Below are 18852 nucleotides of genomic sequence, written 5' to 3'. Positions count from 1 at the left end.
AGGGCCGGAGCAAGGGTATCAATGTGGTCCTTAAAGGTTTTAGAGGAGCAGGGATGGACTTGTTTTGATGAGGCTTTCATAGAACGGACTTGTCTAGCGACCTCATCAGGGGAGAGGAAAGGAGAAGAAAGAGGATGGGGGTAACTGGGGGAGGGACAGCAAGCAGAGAGAGGGGAGAGGAGGGGGAGCAGAGGAGAGGGTGGACAAGATGTCCTGGGTTTTAGAGAGAACGTGAGCGGCAAGGGCATTGCAAAGAGCCTGTGAGGTGAGAGGGGGGGGGGGGGAGGGGTGAAGACTGCAGCAGGGTTGGCCAGCTCCTTGCTTTAAAGAGCTCAGCCGAGTTGTTAGATGCCGCAGAGACACAGGCTTGAATGTGGACTCTTCTTGGTGCGGACAGAGAGTCTGTATTGCCTTCGGAGCAGGCGGCAGGCCAGTTTGTCAGAGGATGAACAAGAAGCCCTCCATTTCCTCTCAGACACTTACGTTGAAGTGTAGCTAGGTCAGAGTCATACCAGGAATTGCACTTGGCTTTGGACTTCAAACGGATCCTCATGACAGGGGCAAGAGCATCAGAAATCGAAGAGTAGAGAAGGGACAGGGCTGTGTCTGGGTGTGAGTCAGCCAGATGACGTACGGGGAGGGGGTGCGGGGGGAGAAGAGAAGGTGGCAGCAAAAGCCTCAACTGACACGCGCTTCATGGGCCGGATGTCCGAGAAGGTAGGTGGCAGTGTTGGGGTAGGCTTTGCTTGAGGCAGAAGAGGGAGGGATGAGCGGAGGAGGCAGTTGTCACTCCAGGAGAGAGGAGTACTCATAGGGATGGAGAGGGGGAGGCCAGATGAGATCAAGTGTGTGACCAGCAGAGTGAGTCGGGAAGGATGGAGAGGAAGAGAATCGCAGAGGTTGCGAAACAGCACAGATGAACAGGGAGAATCCAGATGGATATTGAGGTCACCAATGAGGAGGAGTTGAGTGGTTGAGGCCAGGAGGGAGGAGGAGATGTCTGCCCAATCAGAGAGAAAAGTAGTAATTTGACCAGGGGGCCGGTAGAGAGTAGCAACAGTGAGAGTGGCTAAGAAGAGAGCCTGCAGACCAGGCATTTGAAAGTCTGAATAGGGACGAAAGAGGCTGGAATCCACTCTGGGTAGATCAGGGCTACACCCCCTCCAGGCCGGTTGGATCTGGGAGCGGAGAGGATCTTGTAGCCGTCAGGGAGGAGTGTGTCAAAACTTGTGACAGAGCTGGCCGTCAACCAGGTCTCGGTAAGGCCAATGACATCAAGGTCAAGTTCTTCGAGGGGGTGGCAGATGTCAGATGAGTGTGGGACAGCCGAGCGAGAGTTGAGAGTGGTGAGATGAAGGTTGCCAGCCTTAAAGACCTTCGGGGAGGGGTACAAATCAGAGGTACGCCCTGCAGAGGAGAAAAAGCCCTAGGAGGGGCAGAGGAGGAGAGAGGCAAGGTAGTCAAGGGGGGGGGAAGAGGAGGTGACAGCAGGAGATGAGGAAATTGATGAGGCGAGGGAACAGTATCAAAGAGTAGGAGATTAGCCTGAGGGCCTTGCACCATGACAGTGCCACTTAGGTAGACATTAATGCGGACTCTAGGGGAGTCAAAGAAAGCCACAAGGACTTCCCAGCGGGTGCCACCATTCATGGGAGAGGAGGAGACAGGAAAATGGATACAGCGATTACGCTGCCATCAATGTTAATGGCAGAGTAGTTGGAATTGAGTTTTTTTTTTTTAATTGGCAGCATAATAGGTGTTCGTTTCATGGGCATAATTGAAAAGAGGATCCTCTTGGCGATTTATTGTTGAGGTTGTAGACTAGTACTAGCACAGTATTACTGGACCGAAGTGTTCAAACGTACCGAGTGAGGCAGGGCGATTGAGGTTTTAAAAAATATATATATTTGATGGGTAACCACTGGAGAGCACATAATGCTGTTGTGACATGTTTAAATCGCTTCATTCTGAGGAGCAGTCTTCCGCTATATTTTGAACTCTGAAGTTTCATCATTAGGTAGCATGGGAGTCCAAGATGCAGGCTGTTTGCATGGTTAAGTAAGGGGAGTATGGCCATGGCCCTGAGTAAAGTAAGACGATGGCTCGGATCTACGTCCATTGTAGTTCCAGGATGTCCTACTGTGATGAGATTGGGCAAGGGCCCGTCTCGTCAGGCCAAGACATTTTGGGGGAGTTGGAACTTGCAGGTTCGAGTGCATCAGTTCTGTTTTGCTAGGTTTTAAATTGTTTGGCGGATAGTTAAAAAAATGTGTAGATCACGTGCAAGGGGGACGTGGGGAAAGATTGTACGGGGCAAACAAGCGCAGCAAATTCATTTTTCATAATGTAGAATGCTATATTTATCCTTTGTAGAGCGCTCCAAACTAGTTGGCATCTAGGCACTAATTACATACAAGATGACTACCAACATTCTGAAGTAGGTAGCCCTGCGGAAGGGACGCTGGTTACACGGGTGCAAGTCCCGGACCGTCAGTGCTTGTAAACAGAGAGCTACTTTACATGCACAACAGTCACAGCGGAGCCTGTTATTAATCGGCGATCTTGCGTGAATAGCCAAGTTGAGTTTCCTACAGAAGGACCAGAGGGAAGTGTCAGATCTTAGAGCATGTGTGTTATAGCGTTTGGCTGCTACGACTGGGAAACTGCAGCCTCTGGCTTTTTCCCCCCCTTGAATCTGGGGACAGAGGTGGTGTGAATAGGCACCCAATTTGGGTCTAGAGGATTGTTGCTCTGAATTTACTAGATAGAGGGGATGGAGTGGCGCCGTTAGCCAGGCATGTGTTAAAAATCGCAGAAAAAAAGGCAGTGGTTTGCCACCGCAAACGAAAGAGGCTGGAATCCACTCAGGGTAGATCAGAGCTACACCCCCCTCCAGGCCGGTTGGATCTGGGAACGGAGAGAATCTTGTAGCAGTCAGGGAGGAGAGGGTCGAAACTTGTGACAGAGCTGGACATGAACGAGGTCGCCATAAGGCAAAGGACATCAAGGTCAAGTTCTTCGAGGAGGTGGCAGATGTCAGATGAGTGTTTGACAGCCGAGCGAGAGTTGAGAGTGGCGAGTTGAAGGTTGGCAGCCTTAAAGACCTTCCGGGGAGGGGTACAGATCAGAGGTACGCCCTGCAGAGGAGAAAGAGCCCTAGAAAGGGCAGAGGAGGAGGAGAGAGGCGCAAGGTAGCCATTGTGGATCTAGAGGATTCATGTAGAGTATGCAGGGGACACCCCCGCAAGCCCCAAACCCATTATACCAGTGAAGGGGGGCGGGGCCACCCCCGTAACACCACGCTCCCCTTAATGGTATAATGGGGTACACCTTTACCGGGTCAAACCACAGCATTTTTGCCATGATTTTTTGTAATACGATTGTAATGATTTTTACTGCATACCCCAGGCATTTATGCGTGAGGGATTTAAACATAAGCTTGCTGACTGGCAATCAATGTGCATTTACTCGCCACTGCTTTTTTTCCAGAATGTTTAGGGCTGCTCTTATGCAAGTAATGTATATGCATTTGTCCAGACCCAAAAGTGCATCTAAATTTACAGGACATTTATTTCGGTTTGTGAAGACCGGTCTGAATAGGCAATTGTTTACACACGCCATCCGTGCAGATTAGCAGCACCAATTAAAATTACACAGCCATTTCAGCCTGCGAGATACTGGGTTAATTGCAGCTATAAATGTTTGCGCCTTATCCTGTTTTCCATTTAAGCACAGATCCATGAATTAAAGTTCCTGGCTGGCCTCATTTTGTACAGAAAATGGGATCAGTAGCATATTAATCACTGTTTTATAATGAGCTCAAGGCTAGCCATGCCACACGATTACAGCAGGCCTCAAATTTGAACTTGCTGCCAGCCATTGGAAATGGAGTGAGAAATTGTGTGTGGTGTATATGTGGAAAACTGAGGCTGGCTTTGGGGGTGGGAAATCGGGAATTTATGCCCGGCTAGTAATTACACTTTATAATCTGGTTGAACGCTAAAAATATCTGAAAAGGCAGCTCCAAAAAGAATAAAAGTCTAAACCAGGCTCAAATTATGGAGTGTACTGTGCAGAGACGCCCTCCCTCAAACCTGGAGCATTACCAAAGATGGTGCCGGAGAATATCTGACAGTCTTGGAGCAGCGGAGTACTTGAGACAGAGTCTGAAGATTAAACAGAGGCAAGAGAGCAGACAACGAATTTACTCGACAGCCCTTTGTTAGGTAAGATTTTGTTGAGTCCAACCGGTGTGGGACTTCACAAGACCTATCTGCTTGGTAGAGTGGCTGAGCAGCCAGGCTCATCTTAGAAGGGGTACAGTTAGCTGTAGAGCCCAACAATGTAATCAGAGATCACAAATATTCAAGTAAACACTTACACCCTTAAAAGTTATATTAAAATGATTTATATATACACAGAGGGAAATAATCCCACTAGGTTATACAGCAAATAGTAACATCAAGTAGATGTTCGGACTCCAGTTATACTAGCAACACCACAGGGGAGTACATTTCTTTTACCAAAACATTTCCCGCACACGGGGGTCAGTAGTAGCACGTATGGTTCCCCATACAATATTGTGTTGCGGTGGGGGGGGTTGGGGGGGGGCAAAATAAGACAAGCACTGCCAAAGCCAGCAGGGTCCAGAAGGGATGCCTTTAGGGAGCCAGAAGAGCCAGAGTCAGTCAATTGGACAGTTCTGATTCAATCTTCTTAGAAAAAGTTAGTTGAACATCAAGGAGCTTAAGAGAGCCTACCTAATGTGCATAAGCGGTTATACCTGCACAAGTGAATTGGAGTAAAAAGGATAGAAAGGAGAACCCCAAGCTAGGAAGCACTAGATGTGGCTAAAGGTGGTTAAATCAAAAAGCCCCACACTATCTTAGAATTGAAGCAGATGTTGCAGCTGGCTTTCTTCTTGATGCAGCGATCCAGACCCCTGTTCCGGACCTTGGTTGTGGTGACAAAAGGAAGAACGTCTGGCGGGCTTCTGTGGCAGCACTCCTGAGGGACTCTGCAGCAATGGATTCCACTCGTTTCAGCAGCTTTGTGGTTTTGATGCCTTTCTCAGCCTGGCTGGAATTTCCTCGGTCCTGAACTCTGGTGAGGGGACCCTGGACGAAGAGGTCTTGCTTCTGTAGACTCATGCTAAGTTTCAGCTGGATTTGTCCTTCGGAAGACGTTGCACTGGATGGTCCAGGTACCCCGGGTATTGGGAAATGCAGCGCAGTAAGGAAAAAGAGGTTGGCCCAGAACGAAGAAGGTCTTGAGGCTAGTTGGTCCCACCAGCCCAAGGAAGGAAGTCGTCCTTGGCAGAGCTACAAGGCTTCACTAATGCTTTAATGGTCCTGGAAGGTGTCAAAGTTTGTGTGTATGCGTGGCCTCATGGTTGGCAGAAGTGTGCCAAACAAAGTGGGTTTTTGGTGAAATGCACCATTTTACAGAAAGCTCATTTACATTTTTTGTCATATGTTGTCAAGCGTCCAGTAAATTTCTCTTATGTTGAATAGGTAAACTAAGTTAATAAACCTGCAGGTCTAGTGGATTTATAAAGAATGTGCAGGGTCGGACTCCTTCACTAATGCCTTACTTCAGCGGTACACAAAAATGCTGCATTGTTGCTGGTTATAGGTCTTGTGTACAAAAAACCTCTGGTGACATTAAAATTAGTATACCATTGCTAATCAAATGTGTTTGCTAATCAAACAGTAATTTGCAAACTCTGCTAATCAATTTATTAAAACTAATGTATGCCTTGGGTTACAGTAAGTGCAAAAGACAAACAAGGTTACAGTAATTACAACTCACCTTTATGTCAGATTTAGGATTTGGACGTTTACTTCACCCCATCCATGTTTGTAAGTATGTAGCTTTTGGAAAAGGTGCTGCACAGATTTTTAAAATTACAATGAACGCGACAAACAGATTTACAAATATGAAACGTGTACAAGTAAGGAACTAAAAGTTGGAGCACACACAAAGGCCACCAAGCAAACAAACTAAAAAGGCCAATAGAGGAACTAAAAACGAAACAAAACGCACAGGAACATTCTGCAGAAGTCTAATTCATGAACAGATCAGTAATTTAAGTATGGTAGTCTTTAAAGGAATTTTGGTGCTAGGCGGCTACAGCATTTGTAAATGGTATCAATTTGAACTAACGGAATTCTGAAAAGAGTGGAGGTGGGGCGGGGTAATCAGGGGCGACAGGTCTGCCTTCAGAAAAGTCACTATTGCACATTTAATTCAGAGTCCCCCCAAATGTGCCAAATACAACCATCAATGGCACTGGGTGGAACAATTGCATGGCTTGAACATGGCAGAAATGAGAGTTGCTGTTCTTGCATGGCTTGAACATGGCAGAAATGAGTTGCTGTTCTTGCATGGCTTGAACATGGCAGAAATGAGAGTTGCTGTTCTTGCATGGCTTGAACATGGCAGAATTGAGAGTTGCTGTTCTTGCATGGCTTGAACATGGCAGAATTGAGAGTTGCTGTTCTTGCATGGCTTGAACATGGCAGAATTGAGAGTTGCTGTTCTTGCATGGCTTGAACATGGCAGAATTGAGAGTTGCTGCGTGCAACAGCAGTCTGCCTGGTCCTGCAACGCTTCCCTCCAAGCTGCTCTTGCTGTAGACCATTTAAATCCTTGCCGCCCTATTGTACATGTGCAACATCAGGGGTTTTGGGGAATGGGTAAGATTTCCCAGACCCTTTATCCCCACATAGTAAAGAAAAGGGTGATTAAATGTATAGATGGGTAGCGCCCAGCACACCATATTTAAAGCCTAATGGTATCATGATTGCCAAGTCGAAATAAAATAGTGGTACTGAAAAGTTACCATGAAGACCAAAAAGCATAGAATAGCGCAGAAAAGACAGCTCAGCATGCACGTAGCACTGGCCATGGAGTGGTGGATAGCACATGCAGGAGAACTATTCACTGGGCACCAGGAGTGGGCAGCATACCTTGTGACACCACTCGCTTGAGGACCTGTGCACACATCAGTGTTTCACATTGCCATGCAGCCACTATCTCCCTTTACCCTTCACATCCAGTAACGACTTGCCTCAAACAGTACCAGCAGCCTCCTCTCTCGTTACGAGACCTTCATTGCAACCAGGTACCCGGCTATCCATGTGTCCTCCCAGTGGCATGGCCACTCCTTAAGCAAGCAGTTTGCCCTCCGTGATTCGCATGCGTCTGCCTGACCTACCAGGACCACCTCCCCTCTTCAGGCCCATCTTTTCCACTCTGGACTCTACTGCATAGGAACCACTAGCACAGGTGCATTTGGGAGGCCCATCCTGCAGCTGGTACCCCGGTTATTCTACAATCTGTACCAAAGCACGGCCCACTCTGGGAACACTCAGTAGCTGGCTCATCACTCTTCTGAAGGCGTGCAAGGGTGACTTCAGGGGAGTACACCAGTGGCAGAGGTCTCACCACACTCCTCTGAGAGGTGTGGTCAGATTCAAACGCTAAGCCGGGCGAGTCAGCCTGCAGCAAGACATGGTATTGTGCATTTGTACAGCGCCTTATATACCATTGGTTTGCTCCCAAAGCACTGTGGGTAGAACGCCCTCAGGGACCGTAGTCCAGGTCAGTGGAGAGAGTAGGGTATAGTGCTTGGATGCACCAAGTGTGTGCTGCCCATGCGGTTTGGGCAGTGAATAGCTGCGGTTGTGAATGATCAGTAGAATGTGTGCAGCAAGGCTTTTGACCGAGTTCTGCATTCTGGTGGTGGCGATTGTGTGCAGCTAGGCAGATTTTGTGTGCAGTATAATTGCGTTCTAAAGGCTGTTGAGGTGTACATGGAGGTGTGTATGTGTGGGTTCAGCTAGGCCAAATGATATCTGCACTGTATTTTTTTGTTGGTGTTGAGGAGAGTGTGTGCATTAGCAGCTTGGGTGGGCCTGTGGCTTGGTGGGGTACACAGATCCCCATCCAGTGCCCAGTGAGTGGGCGGTCTAATCTAGAGGCTCAGAGCATTGGTTCTCAGTTACCTGTTCCATTACAGAGTTTGTTATCATTAACTGGCTAGAGGTAGTCTTCCCTGCTTGACATGTTGCCATATTCCTGTTCTTTACCGGGTTAAGCAAAATTGCAGGTGTGTGGTCATCCCCATGTCTGGTTGAGCCAGCCAGTGTTTATTTGGCGCTACCTTCTCGCTGTGCAGTTACATCCAGTTCTATCGGACTTATAATATTAACCAGATTCGATGAACTGGTGTGAAGTGTACTCTAGGAACTGCAACAGCTGCTATGGTGCCTCGTAGCATCACATCCTAAATTGAAACTTAATTCCCGTGGATTACTCAATTTAGCCGGCCACCAGTGAGGCAGGAACAAATATGCCAAGCTACATTGGATCATCCTCCTACGCAAACCAAAAAAAAGGTATGAGGGACAGGCAGGCGCGCAAAATGAATTACAGTCTACTAGCCAGCAGTAACGTTCTCTTCACCAATTGGGACCAGAGGTATGTGTGCAGGCTCGTGTACACTGCCTGGTTAATTAACAATGAATGACATGTCACGCCGCTTCCAAAGGACAATTGGAGGATGGACAATAGAGGCCAGAGTGTAAGAGTGTATCTGGAGGGCAGCCTATGCCCAGAAGCACACGCTGGGGAGGAGAGACAGGGCCCGTGGTTAGGCGGATGAGACCTGTTGCCAGGCGTTGCAAGCACACATGCACGGCTTTAGTAGCTACAACGTATGGGAGATGGGCCTTTCCTGCGACGCTGCTTCCAGCTAGGGAACAGCTCGAGGGACCATGGTCAATACAGAGCCGCCGATCAAGCATGCAGCATTCAGAAAGAATGTGTTACTTTCTTTTAGAAGGAGGGTGGGCGGGGCCGGTGGGTCTCACAATGCTTAGCAAACATGAGAGATTTGGGGGGGACGTGATCTGTGTGGCATGCATTGGCCAGCCAACTTGTTTTACTAGAGGAAAGTAAAAAAGCAGTTGGCATTTACACGACCAATCAACTCAAACCATTCTGTGCCTAAGTGCCCCAAATGCACGAGATCTGCTAGGACACTGCCAGTGAGATGCTAATTAGCATTTGCCAGTCTCTGGACTGTACATGGGAATCGAGGGAGCACAAGTCCACTTCGTTTAGTCTGGGAGGGATAGGCGAGAGAACCATCATACAGAAGAGAAGCAAGTAAACCAGTTAAATTAGGTCCAGTGTGCGTGTATTGACCTGCGGTGGCTGCCTCAAGCACTTGTACCTGAGGAGGCGGGGTGGGGGGAGGGGGGTGGCGTGCAGTCGGGCTACGTCTGCCACCGTACAGACACTGAAACACACGTGGCTCGAGGATTCGCAAGACCTGCAATGCTGAAGAGCAAGTAGGCCTCTAGGTGGGCCAAGACTGAACTGAGATGGAGTCCAGAATAGGGAACTGGGCTCACGTTGCACTCGAGAAGCATAATCCGGGGAAGAACAGCTTTACTGACACCTACGTGCAAGGTCTGATCCCACTAGTGTGAGTGCCAGCTTGACTGCCACAGTATTACTGCACTGAAATTTCTAGTGAACAATTTGCTTAAGTTTGCCCCACCGTGTTGGGGAGAATTCTCAAAATGTGCTATTTCCCTCAACTTTTGAGACCACCAGAAACTTTGCTGGATTTCTAGGATTTGATTTTTCTACCTGGGAAGAGCAAGCCTCCCCCCCCCCCCCACTCTTCCCATGTATTTTGATGTGTGTTTTACTTGTGTTCTTTGGTTATGGAGTTATAAAACAACTCCATGGGCATCTTTGTGTGTGTCACACAGCACCTTCAGTGCAGTGTCACAGGGATGTCTTTCAGACTTCAAGCTTTAAATACTTTCTCTGGGACGGTCTACTGTCGCCCAGAGCGTGTAAAGTTTTAGTCTACTGACTAGAGCACACACTATCTTCCTATAGAGTGCTGAAGTGGTTGCCTAGCTCCCCCTGCCCCCCCCCTCAGAGTCAAAATACTAATGTAACAGTCAAATGTTACCTTTTCCTACTTGAAATGGCTGGTGGCAGTGGTTTAGATCAAACTGCCAAACGGTGGCTAAAAATCGGGTCAGCCATGTTTTTCAACATGGCACCCAAGACCTATCTGTAAAAAATAGATTCCGATCGACATTGCCATTTCTTTTAGGAAAGGTCCTTGTGTTTGTCTCTGCGTGCCAAACCAGGTTTGGTCCCTTTGTTCGTTGGCCTTTGGCGGGCTTCAATGCTGAAGCCCTCGTCTGGCGCCAGGGCAGCATAGGAACCTCCAGACGTCGTCCTTGGCCCCAAGCTCAGGAAGGTACTGTGCAAAGGCAGCCCGGAAATCTTTTCGGCCATTGCGCAAGTTCGTGGAAACTTTAACTTCAAAGGCTTCTCCTTCCCTAAACAGTTTGTCAAACTTTTCGCTTTGCCAAATTCTTTTAAACTCTGGGGCAAAGACTTAACCGATTACTACCAGAACTGTGCTATCCTACACAAAGACTGAACCATTGACTGGCCCAGGCCTATGAACTAAATTGCTGGTTGTAGTTTACTGAAACCCTTTGCCCTGCCTATGCAAGTATTTGTGCTGTCTTTTTCTTATAACCTTGTCCTTTTACACCTTTTGAAAGTATCTAAAGTGCCATTTTGCTCCCACTTCAGGGGAGCTGAACTTGTTCATTTACTTACCCGTTGTGCATTTATGATTTATTAGAGTGAGCTATTGAGCTGCTCTTGCTAGTGTAATGTTTTCAAACTGACTGTAAATAAATGTATATTCTTTTACCAAGAAACCTTGAGTGTTTGTACTTACACTTGTAGTCTTAATTGTGTGCAATGTTCCCAAAGGGTACTGCACATGATTCTGCCTAACACACACACCACAGAGGGGGTTGCATGCAAAGGCGACAACCCGCACTTGCGTGATCTGAATGACACAAGGCCTAGTACAATTGCCGTTTGTCCCGTTTCCCCCTCCTTGTCTCGTCGCGCCTAGAAACACTTGTGTACAGGTGCGTTATAAATGACTTCTAAACAAAGTGCTCGTGTTCACCAATGAGCCAGTATCAATCCCAGTGGGATACCACTGACAACCATATCATCACAGCTGGTACACGCAAAGTACACTGCCAGTTTTGACAGCAGTAATATACTCACACTGTGCACAATGTGGGTATATAGTCAGTTCTGCAGCCAGGACAGCGGTTTCAAGTTGTACATTTAGGTTCCCACTATGGACAGCATTCTAGTTGGCATACTCGTGGTCAACATAACGCCAATATAAAGCACCGAACCCCTGCCCCCTCCAGTTGCAAGAGAAGCATATAAACACCGGCATGTCTCTGGGTTCCACAGGACAAAGTATGCGCGTTGGACGCCATCACCAAACATGACTGCCACCTGCCCGATACTTTGGGCATCTGGAGGCCCAAGCCATTAAGCCACATTGCCATTGCCAGAACATACCTGAGCCCGACTCTTGGCCACAGCTGAGGCCGGAGCTGTGTTTGCCACGCACGCGCAATGGCTGAGCCCTCTGCTGCCGGGCCATATCGCAGGTTTGATTTGGGTGCCACACCTGCTTGCAGTGGTAGCAGAACTCTGTCTGGCATCCTTCTCTCTCACACGTGAGCTTCGGACAGCTGGCACATCCATAAGCAATGACGGCATAGCTGAAAGTGTGAGAAGGGGGTGGGTAGACATTTAGAGTAGGCATACATGTTATCAGAAAATGCACAATATCACCAGTGAGACATACTTCCAGCTGAAATTGCACAAATACAATGACGCTCAGAAACTAATCAGACCGGGAGCCTGCCAGCGTCTTTCAAATCAGAATTTAAAGCTTCAGATAATATTTTAACAGTCTGACTGCCCCCCAACCCCTACTACCCGACTTCAAGGCTGCACTGAAAGGGCTCCCTTTTCCATAGCAGGAGAATCCCCAAGCTGTGAAACGGGACTACCCCTCGGAGCCACCACCACTTCCCCCGCAATCTCAGAAAACCTGCAAATTCAAATCTCTCCATGTATGCCCACCCCTCAATCTGTAACCGTATGTCAGAGGTCCTCTTTGGCAGGAGCCATTTCTCTGCCCATTAGTCTCTCACGGTTCATCTCGCAATGTAAGTCACTCGTTCCAACCCGCTGGGAGCTACTCCACTCCCAAAAGAGCCTGGTTGGCTTAAAACCAACAGCTACCAGGACCCGCTTTGGACCCACATGGCAACTAGTGCCTTACAAACATGCATGTGACAATAACAGTGTTTAAAAATGTAAATAATTAGGACACATGTGAATCTAATGGATCATACATAATACAGGTACATCTCATGCTGAAGCTGTGCGCATGGTCCGGATTCCCAGCAGTGGCTCCTGCTCATCGAATTCTGACTAGCCAGCACATGTGCTGATGTAGAGGTGTCCGCCCTGGAGACTGGGGATAGGGAGAGGAGGGCGTGTGCAGGTGCACGTCAGGGAGAACGTTCCCAAGTCCTCCGTCAAAAGTCATGTTTCTGGAAACAATGAGTTCCAAGGAATGCAGGCCACAGCAAGGGAATGAGCACATTAATGGGACGGTAGCCCGGCATGCCATGTAATACACATCTAGAGTCCCACATAACCAGCGACCCCCGGGATTAAACCGAAATGGCAAAGAACCCCTTATAACTTGAGGCCGTTCGGAAAAGCTGCAAAGCAGGATTCCACCGAGGCACAGACCAAATAATTCACCCACACGTGCGAGATGTTCTATTGTAAAAAAAGGGTTCTTTACAATAAATAGTAATCTCGATCACTGCAAAGGAACAAGTTACTTACCTGTAACTGTTCTCCAGCATGGATTCACATGCTCATGAATATTCCCCGTCGTCAGGCTGGGAATCCTCGGTAAAGAAAAAATCAGTATCAGTTTTGTTTCTGATCTGTCTTTCGTAGTAGTAACCAATCACTGATCTCTGCGTCATACTGACCACAGCCAATGACTGCCCTCTACCTAAGCCCCGCCTCTGGCGGGCATCTTCAGATTTGGTAGCACGTGAAGTGGCAGTATGACCAAGTGAAGAGCCGCAGAGGGGTAGGCGGGAGAGTTCGCATGTGAATCCATGCCAGACCCATGCTGGAGAACAACAGTTACAAGTAAGTAACTTGTTCCTTCTCCAGCATGGGGTCTGGCATGGATTCACATGCTCATGAATAAAGAATACATAGCAGTACACATGCACAACCACGGGAGGTGGCAAAGGCTCAACATTAAGCATTACATCAAACTCAACATTAAGCAAATCTTACCTCCTCACCAGGCTCACCTTAGGCGAACAGATGGCTGACCCTGGACTTCTCCCTGGAATCCCGATCGACGCAGTAGAATTTCGTGAAGGTGTGCGTCGACCTCCACGTCGCAGCCCTGCAGATGTCCAGCAAGGGCACACCAGATAGGAATGCCGTGGTAGCTGCGATCGCTCTGGTGGAATGGGCTCTCGGAAGGCCAGGCAGCAGTCGGTTTGCCAACCGATGACAGTACATGATACAGCCGGAGAGGCATCTGGAAATGGAGGCCTTTGAGAGAGCCTTCCCCTGATTGACAGGTCCAAAGTTCACAAAAAGTTGTGACGTCTTCCGAAAACACTTCGTGCGGTCCACGTAAAACTTCAGCGCTATAGCCACATCCAGCGAGTGCAAAGTCATTTCGGCCGGCGACGAAGGCGACGGGAAGAAAACAGGCAACACCAAGGGTTCGTTGAGGTGGAAGTCCGACGGCACCTTGGGCATGAAGGAGGGGTGCGTCCTGAGCACTACCCTCATGTCGTGAAAAGTCAAGTAGAGGGTTAATCTTCTGTGCGTGGCACCAGAGAACCTCTTCCATTTGTGTCCATAGCATTTAAGAGTTGAGGACGCCCTGGCCTTTGCAAGAACCTCTCTGCAGTCGGCCGGTATGTCGTATCCTCCAAACTCTAACGCTGCAGGAGCCAGGCCTGCAAGTTCAGCGACTTCGGGTCGTGATGGAGGATGGCGCCTCCTTCCCTGGAGAGAAGATCCGCGTCCACTGGCAGCTTTATTGACGGGGACGCTGACATGTCCAGAAGGTCCGGGAACCATATCTGCCTCGGCCACGCAGGTGCGGCGAGGATCATCCTGCACCGTGACCTCTTGAGCTGGATCAGCAATGGCAATGGAGGGAACGCGTATAGAAACAGGCCCTCCCAGGGGAACGAGAAAGCATCGCCCATGCTCCTCGGCTGGGGAAACCTGCTGGCGAACCTCCGGCACTTGGAGTTCATCGCCGTCGCGAACAGATCGATCTGGGGTGTGCCCCACCGTCGGAAGAGGCGGTCCACTAGATCCTGGCGTAGTTCCCACTCGTGGCACGAGCGCAGCTCTCTGCTGAGCGAGTCGGCGATGGTGTTTTTTATCCCTGCCAGATGAAGCGGCACCAGAAACATCCCTTGGGCGACGGCCCAATGCCACAGATCCTGCGCCTCCTTGGACAGGGCTGGGGATCTGGTACCGCCCTGCTTCCTGATGTAGAACATGGTGGTGTTGTCGGTGAAGATCCTCACCACCTTGCCCTTGAGGGACGGAAGAAAGGACCTGAGGGCCCAAAACACTGCACGGAGCTCCAGGACGTTGATATGGAGGGACTTCTCCATCGGAAGCCAAAGGCCTCCTCGCGTGCAGATTTCCGGTGTGCGCTGCCCACCCTTCCAGGGAGGCATCCGTGGTCACTGTCTCCTGGTGGTCGGGGGTCTGGAAGTCCATGCCCGCCGTCAGATGCGCGCGGGTGCCCCACCACCGGATCGCTCGTCGGAAACTCTCGTCGAGTGTGATCCTCTCCTCGAAGCTGCCCGTCGTCTGGATCCAGCGCGCGTCCAGGAACTCCTGCAACGGGCGCATCCGGAGCCTGCACAGGCGGATGAGATAAATGAAAGACGACATCATTCAGACGAGGGACTTGATGGACCTCACCCTGGCCGCGTCCGCAACCAGCATACGCTGCACCTTGCCCAAGATGGCCCTCGTCCTTTCCTCCGACAGAGAGGCCAGAAGCGACACTGTCGAGCTTCGCTCCCGGAAACAGAGCATCTTGCGCGGGCACCAGGTGGGACTTGGCGTAGTTTATGGAGAATCCCAGGTCCGTGAGTAGTTGGACGGTCCTTGCCGTGTGCTCCACGGCAAGCTCCTTCGTCTTTGCTCGGATGAGCCAGTCGTCCAGGTAGGGGTAGACGTGGATCCCCTCTCGGAGCAGCTGCGCCGCCACCGGTGCGAGGCACTTGGTGAACACCCTGGGTGCCGACCTCAATCCGAAGGGAAGGGCTCTGAACTGGTAGTGACGCCCTTGGACCACGAACCTGAGAAACTTTCGGTGTCCCTTTAGGATGGGACTATGGAAGTAGGCATCCTCCAAATCCAAAGACGATAGGACATGGCCCCCCTCCAGTAGACCCAGGACGTGTTGGAGGGTGACCATCCGGAACTTCTGTGCCTTGATGAATTTGTTCAGTCGTCGTAGGTCCAGGATGGGACGCCATCCTCCCGTCTTCTTCACGAGGAAGTATCTTGAGTAAACTCCGGAGCCCCGAAGCCTCTTTGGGACGAGCTCGATGGCGCCCTTCTTGAGCATCGCCTTTACCTGCAAGAGAAGTTGAGGGACGTGATGTTCTTTCCTGGCCACAGGGGGGACGCGCGGGCACCTCTTTAGAAACTCGAGCGCGTGACCCTGAGCTAGGGCGTCCAGCACCCAACGGTCGGTGGAGATGGACCCCCACACTCTGACGAAGCTCGCCAGCCGGCCTCCCACCGGGGTGCTTCGGTGGGGGCCCGACCCCACAGTCGGTTCAGTCCTGCTTCGACGAGGCTTTGCCGCCTTGTCCTCCTTGGCGACGACGTCCGCCTGACTTGCCTCGTCCCCTGTAAGCTTCCTGTGACGACAAACGGGCCGCTTGACGGTAGGTGGAAAATCGCCGCTGGAACCTTTGGAGGCACTCTGTTTGCCTCTGCAGCTCCGAAAGGGCGGCCGCCGTTGCTGGAGAACCCCAAGAGCCCGGGCCGTCTCCGTGTCCGCCTTGATGGCTTGAAGGGAATCGTCCACTGTTTTCCCAAACAGGTTGTTTCCGTCGAACGGCATGTCCAAGACTCTGGTTTGCACGTCCTGACGGAAGTCAGTAGCCTTGAGCCATCCACGCCGCCTAAGGCACACGCCGTTGCCCAACTGGCGAAATCCAGTGTCAGCGATGTCCGTCGCAATCGCAATGGCGTGGTCCGACGCCACCTCTCCTTCCTGCAAGATCTCTAGGGCTTCCGCCCTCTTGTCGTTTGGTAGGAAGTCCAGCAGGGGAGCCAGTTTGTACCACAACTCCGTCGTAGCGGGCTACGATAGCCAAGGCGTTGACGTAGAGGCTGCGCCCCCCCCCGCTTTCTTCCTGGCTGCCGCGGAGACGACCGAGTCCGGGGTCGGCTGTGCCCCAAGGCACAAGGGGGCCGCGTCCGGGACCCGGTACTTCTTCTCGTACCGATCCCTTCTAGCCGGCATCGTGGATGGGTTCTTGAGGAAGGCGAGGCCCTCATCCCAAATATCGTCTAGTAGAGGTACAGCGAGGACCGTGTTCCTCTTGGTCTCGTGCCGTTGATAAAGGAAACCTCCCTTCTTCTCTTCCGGGCAGAGCTGGAAAAGCTCGGATGCCCTGGCGATCATGGAGTGAAACGATCCAATCTCGTCGGGCGGGGAAGCCCGGGTGGGAGGTGACGACGGGAGATCGTCGTAAACCTCGTCGTCTGTACCCGTCGCGGCCGTGTCAGTCCCCGTATCATCCCCACGTGTCGTGGACGGGGAGGAGGGCTGAACAGGGCGCGATGGCTGAAAAGGAGGTGGAGGATGAATCCTCCTCTTAGGGGGAGGGCTCCCAGAAGGGCCTGGCTCCGGGTCCCTCGCCGGGAGCGGTTCCTCCGTTGGTGGTAACGGCAGTCTCGTCCTTATCTCCGAGCATAAAGACTGTATAGCCAACAAAATGGCCGCCGAGCTGTCTCGCGGCACTGGTTAAGGGAGATCCGACGGGCGATCAGGTGCCCCGTCGGCATCCTCGGCGCCCTCGTCGTCTTCCACGTCGGGGTCCCTCCCGACAGAATGGCCTTCTTCCACGCCAGAGCTGTGGCCTAAGACTTCGATCAGCTTCTCCTCAGAGGTTGAGGCAGAGTCCACGACGACCTCCTGCCCCCCCTTTTTCTTCTCCGTCGGAGGTTTCACGGGGGTCCTGTCGATTCTGGGCCCCGGGGTCGCCACCACTGGTGTAGCCTCCACAGGCTGAGCCAGGGCCGCCGCGACTATCTCGATAGAGGCCTTGGCCGGATGGATGAAGGCTTTCGCCACCTTAGGTGCGCTCACCGCCTTCTCCTTGGGGGGAGGGTCACCACCTCGCTCCACCCTCCGATGGGGCCTTGGGGCACGACCGGGGTCTCTCCAGGAGTGGTGCTCGGGCTTCCTCTTACCCGAGCCAGAGCGTTGGCTCGTGGTTGATGGCGCCGGGGAGGATGCGCCCTGCCTGGCGCCCGTAGAGCCCGACCGTTGGGCACTCCTGGTGCCAGCAGACTCGCGGTGCTTGGCCTTCTGTTGGACCTCCGTCGCCGGAGCGCCCTCAAAGGTCTTAGAAGACCGCTCGGACTTCTTCTCGCCTAACGGGCTCTTTCCTTCCAGCCAGTTGGCGAGACGTTGATGGCGATCCTTCATGGTCCGCTCCGACATATTGCCGCAAAACGCACAGTCCTTCTCCACGTGCGTCTTGTCCTCATGTAGGCAGTAAAGGCAAAGGGAGTGTTCGTCCTCCTTAAAGACATTCTGAAGCTGGCATCCAGGGCAGACCCTGAACAGCTTTCCGGGCGTCGAGCTTCCCTTCTCCTGGGCCATGTTCGAGATGGGCCTGAGAAACCTCTGGAGTCCTCCAAAAGTGCCGCTCGACGAAATCTTCACCCTTGAGGGGCGTAGACTAATCCGACACGGGTCCCCGTTGATCGGATGAATAAACGGTGGAGCTTGAGGCTCTTTTGACCGAAAAGAGAAATTTTTCTGAGAAAAAAAACCTGAAAACTAGCACTAACGCTCGAGAGCAATAGCACGAGGATCCCAACACTTGAACGTGCGGTAAAAATCTGAAGATGGCAGCCAGAGGCGGGGCTTAGGGAGATGGCAGTCATTGGCTGTGGTCAGTATGACGCAGAGATCAGTGATTGGTTACTACTACGAAAGACAGATCAGAAACGAAACGGATACTGATTTTTTCTTTACCGAGGATTCCCAGCCTGACGACGGGGAGTATTCATGAGCATGTGAATCCATGCCAGACCCCATGCTGGAGAAGCAGGTATGCCCCCACAATATGGTTCCCTCTACTCTCCGGCCCAGCCAGTTTTATTTCACATACAAGTACATTCTTACATTCACCCTCTCAAGCGAGCTTGCATTTACTACTGCACAGTAAAGTATCTTTTCATGCCTGTCTTGGGGCTCGAAATTAAGATTGGCTAAGAAGGCGCTAAAAACAGCTCCTGGGAATTAACCAGGCTCTAGGAGCTACTACTGGTGAAAGAGGAAAGGTTGCCAGAGTTCCGCAAATCTAAGTTCGACATAGCATGTAAACTTTCTCCATTTAGGACCCCCTCATGCTTCAATATGTCCTATAATGGAGTCTTAATGGTTATTTGTAAATTGTCCCAAGCACAGAGTTAAATTCACATGTGTAGTTGTCCGGCATCAGTTGGGCCGACGAGCCAAGAAGAACTTCTGGTGGCCGTTGTGTCAGAGCCTGGTTAGCTTTCAGGCAACAGGCAGGAGCTGAACTGCTCGCACTTCCGTGCCACGTTTGCAAATCTGCATCATGTGACTTTTAT

General features: G+C 51.0%; 1 protein-coding gene across 1 annotated transcript in view; it reads right to left on the bottom strand.

Moving 5' to 3' along the window:
* RNF19B (ring finger protein 19B) overlaps nucleotides 1–18852 on the bottom strand; it is a 148738-nt gene that overhangs the window by 94742 nt on the left and 35144 nt on the right. The window contains exon 2 of the mRNA XM_069622449.1: nucleotides 11443–11648. Within this exon, the coding sequence (XP_069478550.1) occupies nucleotides 11443–11648 (206 nt within the window). The remainder of the gene's footprint in view (nucleotides 1–11442; nucleotides 11649–18852) is intronic.

The sequence above is a fragment of the Ambystoma mexicanum genome, chromosome 11, assembly GCF_040938575.1.
Source record: "Ambystoma mexicanum isolate Mex_15411 chromosome 11, UKY_AmexF1_1, whole genome shotgun sequence".
Classification (NCBI taxonomy): Eukaryota; Metazoa; Chordata; class Amphibia; order Caudata; family Ambystomatidae; genus Ambystoma; species Ambystoma mexicanum.
The sequence above is the reverse complement of the archived record's forward strand: the minus strand, read 5'-3'. Positions and strand labels throughout refer to the sequence as shown.